This window comes from Coloeus monedula (assembly GCF_965178545.1).
Source record: "Coloeus monedula genome assembly, chromosome: 8".
Taxonomy (NCBI): domain Eukaryota; kingdom Metazoa; phylum Chordata; class Aves; order Passeriformes; family Corvidae; genus Coloeus; species Coloeus monedula.
In genome coordinates, this window is record NC_138788.1 from 7,537,548 (window position 1) to 7,550,527 (window position 12,980).

The 12,980-nt window shown below is 40.9% G+C and overlaps 1 protein-coding gene across 7 annotated transcripts in view; it reads left to right on the plus strand.

The window, feature by feature from the left end:
* FAM13C (family with sequence similarity 13 member C) overlaps positions 1-12,980 on the plus strand; it is a 113,960-nt gene that overhangs the window by 52,618 nt on the left and 48,362 nt on the right. For 6 of the 7 annotated variants that reach the window (XM_082286571.1, XM_082286572.1, XM_082286574.1 and 3 more), the window contains one exon: positions 49-113. In XM_082286571.1, coding sequence (XP_082142697.1) covers positions 49-113 — 65 coding nt within the window. Of the gene's footprint in view, positions 1-48; positions 114-2,379; positions 2,399-12,980 lie in introns of those variants that run through there. The other variant, XM_082286577.1, reaches the window with a different exon arrangement.

The following is a 12,980-nucleotide window of genomic DNA, read 5'->3' on the forward strand; positions in this document are numbered from 1 at the left end:
TTCAAGCTCAACACCAGACTGATTTCCCTCTCCTCTGTTTTCTTTCAGTGCCTCTTCTCACCCCACTTGACCAATTCAGGTTCCATCAGCCTTCTTGACAACCATGACCTGAGGTACTCGTGCTCTTTTCAATCTTTCAATGGGTTTTATTTCCGCTCACGCTCAACAATTCATTAACTTTTAATTTTTTCCAGGTGTAAGAGCAGTGCTATTTCTCCTTTTTTTATCTTGTCCTTAGCCTGGCTTTGATTCCACAAGTCAAAAGGCTTTTTAACATGCATGGTGTGTGGAACAAGGGGGGCTTTAGCAGGTTGTTGACCTGGTATCAGTAAACCAGAGAGCATCAGCACATCCCTGCCAGGCAGCCACCTTTTTTTTTGTCCCCTTCAGTATTCTTAGACTGATTTTAAAGGAAGAAACACCACTTTCTTCATCCTTTCATTTATGACTCCAGTTCTTTTCATTCTGATCTTACTTTGAATAGCAACTGGAAAAAAATTTTCAAGCTCATATTCAATGTCTAGGGATTTAGCAAAGTCATGTTAGAAACAGTTCAAAGCAGCTCTATAAGAAGTTGAATTCAAATAGTGCTGATATATTTTTAATTTGTGTCTGTGTGAGTAATAGAAGGAAGGCACTTTGCTATGCAGATGCTGGTATCTGAAATGGATTTACATAGATGTTTTATTAGATTAATGACAGGTTTTGAGATACTCGTAGCTGTGTGGTTGTTTTTAATCTTACAACTGGGTGAATTCTGAGGTCTTGCTGACCTAAGCAGTAGCAAAAATTATATTCTGAAAACGGTGCACTGTGGAACCTTATATAGAAACACAGATGTCTGGATGGTGGTTGGAGTTATGGGAACTATGTGGTTCTTCAGATTCCTAGGGTGTTTCATGGCTTAGATGGCTGTTCTGCACCAAGAAATGGACTGTGCTGTCTACATCAATGCTGCAATGACAATTTAAAATGATGGCAGTGGTCCTACACAGGAAGCAGACTTCGTGTTTGTCTCCTTATCACTTGTGGAAGAACCAGGCAGTCTGCTTATAGATGAGAAGTTTTGAGCCTATTTCCTTAAAATCTTTAATTACGGAGGAGACACCTTAAGTAACAACTTCTAAGATTTGTCCTTCTGAGTGCCTGAGGAGACCAGCAACTTTGCAAGTGGGAGATGAGGTGGGTGAAGAAAATACAATGACTGTGTAGGAGACAGCAAGGCAAATTCAGGCTATCTGTACAGCACAGCAGAACTTTCTGTCGCAGAAGGTTAATTCAGCTCTGCATCTCCTGGGAGCTCCATGGTGAGGAGTCTCCCATCTAATACGTGGATGACTCGGCAGCTTTCCAGGGAAATGCCTGGATGAGGCCTGGGACTGAGTGTTTCTGGATATTCTGTGCACATCTCAGGCCTGTGCTGTGGGAGCAGGGGAGTTGCACTGCTGGTGGTGAATTCCTGTGTAACTCTCTGTATGACAGAGATCAAGAATTAAGAGCAAGGGTAGCTGCTGTGACTTTTCCTTTGCACGTTTGCAGACTCTTGCAATGCAGCCAGGTAATAAAAGCCTGTCTGGGTAGTTGACTGAGGTCTGCAGGAATTCCTCGTTATCTCTCTGCAATTCATAGTAATTCTTTCATATGTATGTACAAAGTGTTCTGTGTGTAATTTCACTGCCAGGGGAGGGAGCGCGTCCCGACCTTACTCTGGTTGTGCACTTGTGTTGCTGTGAAAAGAGATTGCTGCTGATAATAAATATTTCATTTTGTTAAGACTACTTTTAAACAACATCTGAAAAGGTCACTATTTTTGAGATTATATCTGAGACATGTGCTTCCAGTTTTGTCAAACTTTTCCTATTTAAGTGGAAAGTTATTTTTTGCACAGAGCAGAGGACATTATGAAAAATATTGGTGATTACTCATTTCAAGTGGCATCAATGTTGTGACTCACTCTTTCATGGGCATCCTTCCCTACATTCATAATGGATTTTGAAAATTGGAATTGGCTTCTGCCAACAAAATGAAATATTAATGAATGCAGGGTTGCATAATACAGTTTTTGCATAGTGTAATTTTTCCCAGGAAATGAAATGACCACCTCTTAAAAATAAACTGGGGGAAATGCTTTATAGTCTTATTTTGCTGTGAGCCAAAAGGTATTTGGGTGAAACTTTGAATATCTGTGCATTGGCATATTTGTTGCATACAGAGGCTCTGCATCAGATTTGATGCATCAGATTAAATGGTTCATGACAATGACTGCTGCATTAGCTGTAATCATTTAATCATCCTTTTGAGTATGGAACAGTTCCAGATCTGTCTAAAAGTATACACTGCACAAGCAAGGGAGTGAGGATGCTGAGGACAGTGGAAAACCAGGAGTTCATCAGCACATGTAAGTAAACAATTTCTGAAAAAAATGACATGGAAACATTCTTTCAGACAGCAGACAGAGATGCTTGGCTGATCCCTCAGCTCTTGTCAATCAATCCATGAATCAATCAAATTGTACTTTATGTATGGATTAAATTTAATCTGCCCTTGGTTACTGCCTAACCCTTGAAATGACAGCACGAACCTTTTGTTGTTACCTAAGGCTGTAAGTAGGGATTTGGGTCAAGGCCTTCAGGAACAACTTGGGGAAAACAACTGGATTTTCCACAATCAAGGGAAGGGTAACAAATAATAGCAAAGCCCATTAATCCTCTTTTCCATTAGTGGCAATGTCAGATAAAGCTGCTTAGTGACTCTTGAGGAATGTTACATGGATGATTTATTGCATGTGTAGTTTTAGATGTAGTGTAATTTTGAAACATGGTACCTCTACAGACTCACCAAGAGATAGAGTAGAATAGCAGATGAATTACAGCACCATATAATGGGCAGTTTCTGTACCTCTCTTCAGCTGGTTTCCCTGCCTTTTCAGTTAGTTCTGGCTCCTTTGGGTGGATATGAGCCTCATTTGCTGCAGAGGCTGACAGGACACTTTGTGGTAACTGATGAAATTAAAAAAACCCTTTCTTTGATGATGCGCTTGGAGAATGGGTTTCATTTGGTTACCTTTTCTCCTGCCTGTTTCCTGTTTGCTATATGACTGTTTACAAGAATGAGCTAGTAATAAATTAGTCTACACCACAGCACAGATGTAAAGAGTAGTTATGGTTTTATAAACATTTTTAATACTGGGAATTCAATTTAATGGCGTATAAGGAGGAGTACTTACCCTGTATTGAAGAGTGGGCTGATAATGAATGAACTCTAAACTTCTGTCTCTATTACAAATTTAACATCCCTATTGATTTAAAGATGCACACTGCTTTATGCCAGGAGATGACTGTTCCTCAAGTTCTCCTTAAAAGCACTGTTGTTCCTGACCCCAGCTGCATTTGCTTCTGGGGAGAGGCCTCAGCTACTTTTTTATTCTGCTGGAAATTCACTGCACAAAACGAGAATGTGATGGAGCGATGAGCGTTGTGCACCTGCAGGCCTGGTGCAGGCACTTGACAGCAGCATGACTCAACCCTCCATCCTCCCAGCTTGGCATTCAGCTGGATCTGCCTTATGTTTGACTAAGAAATAACCTTCTAGGTTCTAGACAAATGCATCTTCCTAACGCTTATTTACTACGTTTTATTTAAAGCTTTAAGATACATTTATGCATCGTTGTGGTTTGCTTAGATCTGCACTGTGATTGTGCTTTGGTAATCACTTTAAAACTGTGCAGTGCAAGGCAATTGAGGAAGAACATGCAGAAAGGATTTCAAAACTGGTTCTTTTTAAAAAGAGAGCTGTTAAACAGGTTAGTCAGAACCGTGAGTCACCCCAATTGAGTCATGCTTACTTTTTGGTGGCTATAGATTATCTGGTTTTCCTGTTTCTCCACGAAGCTGTGAGTAATGCTGTGGTAAGAACTGTACTGCTTTGGAGAATGGGTTTTCCCTGCTCTGCCAGAGCACATTTATGCACTGGGCAGTTTATAAAGTCATTCTTTTGCCCATTCTCTCAAAACACTTGAGGGGCTGGTTGCATGATACAAGTGATGACAAATGGGCCAAGTGTAGCGCTGAGGGGAGAGAAAAGAGAGCAAGGGCCCTCACTACCAATCCATGATTGCCACCAGTTCTGTGAGGTTAGTAGGAAATACTAATAGTTATCCTGGTTGGCATTATCCCTTTTGCACCCACAGGAACTTTGGGGTAGTTAATCAGAACAGAGGAGATCTGTGAGGAGCAGAAAAAACGAGGGGGTGGGAGACAAGAACAAATATGCCCTGAGATGGTAACTGGGTTGGTGCCTCAAGAACTGTTGGAGCTGAGTTTGGGTATGTTGGAGGATTTTTTTTCTATATTTGTAGTGAGCATGCATCAACACAGCTGTAGTGTTAGGCATAATCCCAGAGCCTTTACAACCATCATCCCAGACACTGAATTAGCAGTGTATGTATTGGCCAAGTGCTTTCAGCTTGGTGGCTACCTAAAATTAGTCTTAAACTGTGTAGGTGCTTAAATGTGGGTTTGAGAGCCTGGATTTGGGTTAGAGAATGTAGGCTGTAGTTCTTCAAACTTCAGCATAGAGAGGGAAGATATTGTAGCTCTGAATATTCCTGAATATGCCTACATTTAGACTACAGTATTCATTGCTCTTTTTTAATAAGTACTGTCAGCATTTTTGTTAACATAAAAGCAAGATATCCTTTCCTTGTAACCTTTTAAAAAAAAAGATATTACAGTCAGATTTTAAAGGATTATTTATTATTTTTCACTGGCTCTGCTTCTGAGAATTTTTATAAAGACTCTAATTCTCTCTAAAGATGGATAGCTCACCTAGAAATAGAACTTTTTCCCATGATTGGTATGTTTCTGATTGATGCTGCAGAACTGCTAGATGGAAAATATTATTAAAATTAGAATGAAAATGTCTTTCTCGTATTTACAACTCTCTCTGAGTAGTGTAAAACCAAACCCAATTTTCTCTAGTTTATCAAAGGGTCAGGGGACTTACAATTTGAGATAGAAGATGTGATCATGTCATTAAGAACATTCAATGTGCTTTACAACAAAGGATTTAAATGCTTTAAAAGGGAAAAGTAATTTACTCTGCCCTTTTGAGAAAGATAGCAAAGTGGTAAAGCTGCTTTCTGCATAAATTTCTTTCCTACATGGTTCTGCTTCCTTTCAGCAGATCTATACTGGAAATATTCAAGTCACAAAGAGTTTGCATTGGGACCAAATTTATGTGAACAAGGTCATTCGTTTGGTGTCAGCAGTTGTTGTGAAGTTGCACAAGGTCTTCCCAGAGAAAATTATTGCCTTAAGATTCTTTTTGAATCTTAAAAGCTGTTGCTAACCTGGGATGAGAACATATTCAAACAAATAACCGACTGAAAGGGAGAACAGTGCATTTTATAACTGAAGGGCTGAGTGCTGCCCTCTGTGTGTGCTGCAGCCCTTCAGTGAGCTGATTCTGGACACCCCTGTGAGATGTTCTGAGTCAGGAGAAGAAAGCTCTTCTGCTAAGTCTTGTTAAGTCAGGTTTGTCCTGGTCCTTGGAAGAGGACCTCCTCTTAGGAGTTGGAAACAGCTACTAAATTAGTCACTGGGAAGAGAAGTGGCTGTTGTAGAAGCTTTCTGTGCTGCCATGGACAGTAAATGCCCTGTGGCCTGGCTATGTCAGGTCTCAGATCCTGGGATCTGGGGCAAGAGACTCCGTTGCCTGAGGAAAGGGGATGTCCCAGTGGTCCTGGCACAGGACGTGTCTGCAGACAGGCTTGGGCTTGGTGCTATCTCAGGACGCCCCTGAGCAAGGGAGCCAAGATAAACACAAGATAAACACACACACACACTTTAGCAGGAGGCAGTGCAGCAGGAGAAAAAAAGGCAAGAGCACAGATGGTGTGTGGTTATGGGGATATTTCCTCGGCTTTGTGAAGAAATTAGGTCCTGTGTTCCAGTGACTGCCACAGGGTCGTCTCCTCCCTGAAGTACCACTATACAAAAGAAAATCCTTCTAAGTAATGAGAAAATAAATTTGAATATGTGTACAAGACATTTATGCTTCATAACATGTGCCATTTTCTTGTATTTTCACTAGGGTTCTGGTTTTATGCCACAAAGTTGAATATTATGTAAGAGGATTTTATTATTTAATTTCTGTAGAGTGTTGTGACCAGTCCTGGATATTTTACTGTGTTGAAAAACACAATGTGCTGAGAATGTACATTTGGGTGAAATACAATTTACTCTGTCTTTCCCTCAATATAAAAGAAAAAAATACTTTGCTTATTGGAAAAAAAAACCAACCCAAAACCAAATCCAACAAAACCAAAGCAACCCAAAATATACTGAAAGTTAAACATATTCTCAGCCTTTGGAAGAACAAACTTATATTTATGCTGAGGAGCTATGGATTGCCCTGTTAAATTAGAATGGTACATGGTAGGACACAAGCACAGATCATAAGCCTGAATAGAAATAGAAGCCAAACAGAGGAGGACTACTTGCTAGGAGAAGAAATTAAAACAGCAAGGTAGAAGCTGAGCAGGAATTGACCACTGACTGTGGCTGCTAATATTTGGTGGCTTATTCACTGCATTTTGGTGAAATACAAGTGCAGGGGAATATAGTATAACTGCTGAGACTTTTCTGATGTCAATGGATCATGATATTAGAAAAGATAATGGCCTGAATCAGTGGGTTTCAAATGTCACTGCCTACACATTTTAGTAAATAGTAATTCAGAAAACAGCTTGGAAAAAAAAAGTAGGATTCGTTACCATGCACTTTTCATGGCAGAAAGGAGAATGAGCAACTGGAGATTTATAAACCCCCACAAAAATGGATGAGCTAATGCCCAGAAGACCTCCCTCAGCTGCCCATCATAACTGTGTTTTACATTGGGACTGTTTGCTTATATTTGATAGATTTATTCTGGATTTTTCTTGTACCTTCCATTATGTTCCCCAACATGAGTTTCCTTTCTTTTGTCTACCACATTATTTTCTTTTCTGACATGTGGACAGCTTTTCCTCTCTATGAGATTAAGATGGCTGGGAAGAAATATTATGTCTGAATTGACAGCCAGGAGTAAGTTGACTAAATTCAGCTCTTTGTAGGATTTTTCCATGGCTCAGAATGGACTCCAGAGGGGCCTGTGAGAAGCTGGATCTGTCTCGGGTTTATGTTTATATGATGCATGTAGCAAGTTCAGAAAAGAGCATATAAATAAACACATTACATCAATTTTGACTTAATGACATCAGCTTCTTCTCTGACCATCCTTGCCCTTGAAATTAATAAGCACTTGGCAAAGAAGTAACCAGATTCAAATGTATAAAAATACTGACTGCAGTGAATGGGGTTAGAAACCTCTCTGTGGGATCCCATGTCTTGTACAGTGGCATCTGATGTGTGCAAATGGAGATTCCTTGCTTTTCCCTGTTTCTGATGGAGGAAGTTAAATTCACTGCTAATCATCCCTGTGTTACTGTTCTTTTTCCAAAAGAAAAGTAGTTTTGGTTATTTATTATGACACAGGAGACTTAAGTTACAGGTTATACTTTTGTAACTGCATTTATTGCTATTCTCATTCTGAACTTCAGTCAGCATTCCCAGTGTCACACAAACAGTAGTGGGTATTCAGAGTTCTCTAAATGTGATCTAAATACATAAATAAAAAGTAGTTTGTTAAGTGGCATAAGCATCATATAATAGTGTAGTTTTACATTTCATGTTTTGGGTTATTTTATACATTAATACTTCATAATCCGTCTGTATCAGTTAGATTTTCCTGCAGTGCAACAAAAATTGAAAATAGGAAGTAAGCTATTGAGAAAGAAATATTCAAGGGCTTGGATGTTCTGTCTTCATACCCAAAATTCAGGCACATCAGGTCACAGGGGCCAGTCCTATTGGGCTATAAATACTGTGGGCAACATCCTTGGGCAGTGTAATCAGCAAAGCTTTGCACGGCCCTCTGGTACAGCTGCCCAGCCCTCTGAGAGCAGCCTGTGGGTGTTTCCTGCTCGTGGTCAGAGGGTAAAAACACCCATGCAGGTTTTGTAAACTAGAAAGAGGCAGACAGATTGCAAATCTGTCTTTCATGTTAGCTGACCTGTCCCTTAGATATCAGTAGGATTAATCAGTGAGGGTCATGTGGTGCACAGTAACGCCTAGGGGGAAGGTCAGGTGTCCTCTGAAAGCACATAATTGCTGATAATGGAACTCTTTGACAATGCTAATTAAAGAGGTTCTCCTATATGTCACTAAGATCTGAAATTAGACAGCAGTTGCTTTAGGTTGGTTTTGATACATGTCTTCTAGATTGGTATTGATTTTGTTTTGTATCATTCTGGCTTCTCTGCTGCTGGGAAGATAAAGCTCCAGGTGAGGCAAGGTAGTATGAGCTGGTCTGCTAGTTACACGGAGGAGAGTGAGCAAGATCTGCAAAGTACCTCGTAGGTGAGTGCATTACTACAGGCAGATGTGCAAAAACACAAATACTGAAGCCTTTGAGGTTTATGATTCTGTGAATGGATGTTTGGAATGAACATAAACATAAAAATTAAAGATACGTGTGTATTTTTCCTCATCTTGCAATGTTCAGAGGAAAAACTGGTTATGAATTAGTTCTGTATTGAGTCTAGCCTGACTGGTGTAAACCTGCTGGAAATAGTTTTGTCATCTGTGACAGTATTAAACTCACTGCAGCTGAGTAGTAGCTCAGTCAGTAGCACCACTTAGGCTGGTACAGCTGGGCTTATCATGCAGCCTTGTGAGTGCTGGATAATGATCCTTGGGCATCTTTACAGCGATTTTCAGCAGAGCTGATGGGACTCCATAAAACAACTTGTTATTTAATAACAAAATTAGAGGCACGGTTCTGTATTTCCAGCTTAGCACTCTTCCTCAGACCAGAGGCCTGTATGGAATCAGCTGATGCTGGTTAAGCAAGGAACCAGGAGTGGTGTAGCCTTCCAGCAGAGCTTGGTGTGGGCTCCCTGCCCCAGCAGTTGCCTGTGCTGGTGGCAGCTCTCCCACTGCCACTGTTGGTGCTTGCTCAGGTATGTGCACCTGGGCTGCAGAAATGTAATCCAGTGATGGGACTGTAGTAGTCCACAATCTGCACAAAACTGTGTAGCTCCATGGTAATTTTCCCTTTAAAAGAGCAGGGATCTGTACCTTTTGAGCTACAGGGTAGATGGGCCCCTCTCAGTGCAAACTTGGGTGTGCTATGGGAGTGTGTATGGGATTCATGGGCCTGCTGCTTAGGAGGCTTGAGCCAGGAATTCTGTGCAGTTTGATTGCTCACTGAAATCTCTTCAGAAAACATATATATTCACAGCCCTGAAGGTCTGTGCAGGTGCTCAAAGTTTTACCCAGCCCAACAGAAAGGCACCTTATGGGTCTTCCCTGGATTTCGTTATGACAACTGTGTCTGCACCTACGCTCAGCTGGAGTCTCTTCCTGTGTGAGCCTGTCAGCTCATTTTAAGACACACAGCAAGATCAACTGAGTGCTCTTTCCCCCAGGCTCCCCCCTCTCAGATGATGTCCTAATTAGGTCACTAAGAAAGTCAAAGATGTAGAAACTGGATTGAGGGCTCACAATCGGCTCCTACATGTAATTGCTGTATTTTAGTTTAATTTCTCCTGAGATGTTTGCTGATGTTTCAGAGAATGTTGCCCATAAAAAGGCAGGCTGCTCATCAAGAAAGCAAGTCGGTGAACACATGGGTATTTTGAGCCGCAGCATGTAGCACTCAGTATTTATCACTACAGGAGAGAGCATGTGACTCCTCTCTCACATGGCAGCTCCTTGGTTTATGTCTTACAGATTGGAAAATAGCAAAATATCCTTCAGGATCACTTTTGAAGAAAGGGAAAGGCACTGGAGCGATCCACAGTGCTAATGTTTTGCTGTGGAATGATTCCTGTCCTTATCCCTCAAGCAAATCCTGTGTGTGGGAAGACAACAGACATGCTGAACTCAGAAATGAGTTCCTGCTAAACAAAAGTCAGGAGTGTGGCCTCAGAAGTAGCAGTGTGACCTGCCAAGGAGGCATATTCAATCTTCTCCTCAGAGCAGTGGAGCTGTGTTCTGTCCATGGCAGCAAATGCTGTGCATGCAAACAGGTGGGACTCAGTGCACCTCCTGGTTGGTACAACTGGAGAGGGGTGAAGGACAGCTGGAGCACTTCAGGGTATTGTTTCTTGGCAGGAGCACACATGATCCAAGAAAAACAAATTTGCTCAATATTTTTATGAGTCTCTGAGCTCAGCTAGGTCTGGCAGGGATGACTTGACTTCATCCAGAAAGACAGTAGTGGGGAGATCATTCCAAGTTTCCCTTTATTTGGGTAGTGGAACATGAGTAACTTCTTCCCCGAGCTGGAGGGCGTTGCCCCGGGCTCCTCATCCTGCAGCGTGCGTCACACTGCGCCTCTCACATCCCTCCAGGGTGCCCGGGGCAGCTCCCTTGTATGGCCTGACTGCACTGCAAAATGTAATTGCCTTTGATGCAGCAATTCCAGCACAGGCACTCTGGACTCTGTGGAATAACAAATAATAATAATAAAAAATAGTCTGGCAATAAATGCTAATCACACCCTGTAGGCTTGCACTGAGTTTGTCATTAGGTAGTAGATATTACATGCAGAATTACTAAGTTTCCCAGAACATTAGAGAGTGTAGAGTTCTTTGTAAATGTGTAATTTCCCCTTTAAAATACAGTTTATTTCCCAGTACAAATTCTTCATTATTCTGTAGTTCTAAGGTTGAAAGGCCTCATCATTTGTCTGAGTCAGAAATGCCCTTGAGAGAAAACAGTCATTTAGTGAAAAGAGCAAATTCTGGAAACTGAGGCAAAGGTTCTGTTCTGCAGGTGAACCCAAAAAGCCACAAAACCTGCCGGGATGTGGGCGTGGGAGGTGGGTTTAGACACTTTTTAGACAACTGCAGCTTGGAGAGCTTCTTATTCCTCCTTTTTTAATGACATTTTGCTTGTTGTGCTCTCCTGTTCTGCTGAAGCCAGAACTGTTTCTGCCCACTTTTGTCTCACTACCTCTCTCTCCTTTTGCAGTCTTTGTAGGGTACTCACTGCCAGCTAATGCTGTTCTGAGCTTGTGAACATATAATTTATGTTGAATATTTTGTCTGTTACTTGCAAAACCAAGCTGGATGCTGTGATTCCTGTTTCATTCTTCTTCCTGACCTAGCAGTACTTCTCCTGATGATACCAACCAAATAAAGAATGGAATTTCTATGTCAATCTATCTGTCAGCCATAAATAGGCAATATATTAGTCAAACTTCCAATCTTAGTGAACAGCAACATATTTCTGAATCTTGGTATCTCCAAAATGTAGGTAGATGTTTTCTTTGGGGATCTCTGACATTTTTGTTGTCAGCTAAGGGCTGTCATGTGATGTTTACGTTGGCTTGATCAACATTTGGCAAAAGAGGGTAAGAATAAAACTGGGTATAAAATGGGAAGCTTTTCCACAGAAAAAGTGTTTTTTCAAAGACAGGATTTGCAAAAATATGAATCACTAAAACTGTTCAGTAGAAATAAGTAAAAACTGATTTTAAAGCCTTTATTTTCAAAATTTCAGAAATATGTATTCTAATGAATTTAAAATTAAAAAATCCTTAAAAGTTTATCTGCTATTCAGTGGGGAATTTCAAAGCTTACTTCACACATAGGTGTAGCTTTATTTTCATTGAGACTTCATGATGATGACAATCCTGGCATGTCATCTGAATGTGGTGATGAAATACATCTGGCACTGAGAGTTTCAGTGTGTTAAAGAGTGATGTTTCATAGCATTACAGCCCTAAATGGCTTGAATGTCATTACTGAAGAAAAGGAGGTAACAGCAGTTTTAGGTTTTCTCCGTGCGTGGGACTTAGAAGGAAGCAGAGATGAAGGCTCAAGTATCTTCGGCTCTCCCTTGTGAGGCCAGAGGCTCTTTGCCTGCTCTGGTCTCACCCCAAGTATGTGGATGGGAAGCAGGTGGAAGAAGCTGGGTTCAGACAATAGGGCCCAAGTCAACATTGCTGTTGAAATGAGTGTTTGCTCCTAAGGACAAATTATTTCCTTCTGGTAAAGGAAGAAAAGTAAAGTAATTGTGAGTCTACTGCAGTTCCTCTCTTGTGTTCCCCAGGAGCAGGGTGGCTCCATTTATCTGACTGGGGCATTACTCTGAAACAGGTTCCTGAGCTTGGCTGGACTTTACTTATGAGCATTTGTTAGTATTATTCCTGTTTGACACGAAATTTGGTTTTTGTTGAATGGTTTCACACCCTCACAAGAAGAGACTCTTCATTTACACTGATCAAGTGCTATCTTTAAAACTAGTGGAAGTCTGTGTAAAGAGCTTCCCTAAAGATATAGCAATTTCTGCTCAGCACCAAAGTCTAGACAAACAACAGAAAAGCGATGATGCCTTAAACTTGGTCTCAGTCCAAAGCATCCCTGTCTTACAAACTAATCTTCAATCATGTTATCTTATCAGTAATAACATCAAAGCCCCGCAGTGTGTTTGCAGTGAATTTGCAGAGGAATATACCTTAACTTATGCACCCACAAATGGAGAAGTCCTGTTTGTAAGAGCACTCTCCATTCACTCCCTTTCTTGTGTGGGTGAGTGTAGGTACCCAGTCCTTCTTTAAATTCTACTCTAGCCAAGCTGTGATGCTTATCAGTGTGATTTTGTGATAAAATGCAGTGATTCCTCCATTACACACTTGAAGTGCTAGCTGTGAACCTAGCCTGACCATTGAAAATCAATGGCCAAGAGTCAAGCACTTAAGCATTCTGGAATATATTCATTAAAAATAATATCACTTATTTTTAATGACATTACTTATTGACCATGCAAACTGAGCTTTTGAGTCCCACAACCTCTAGAAGCATACCTTTGTTCAGTTGCTGTCCTGCAAATAGAATAGCAATAAAGAAATTTATATTTGTATGGTCAGAG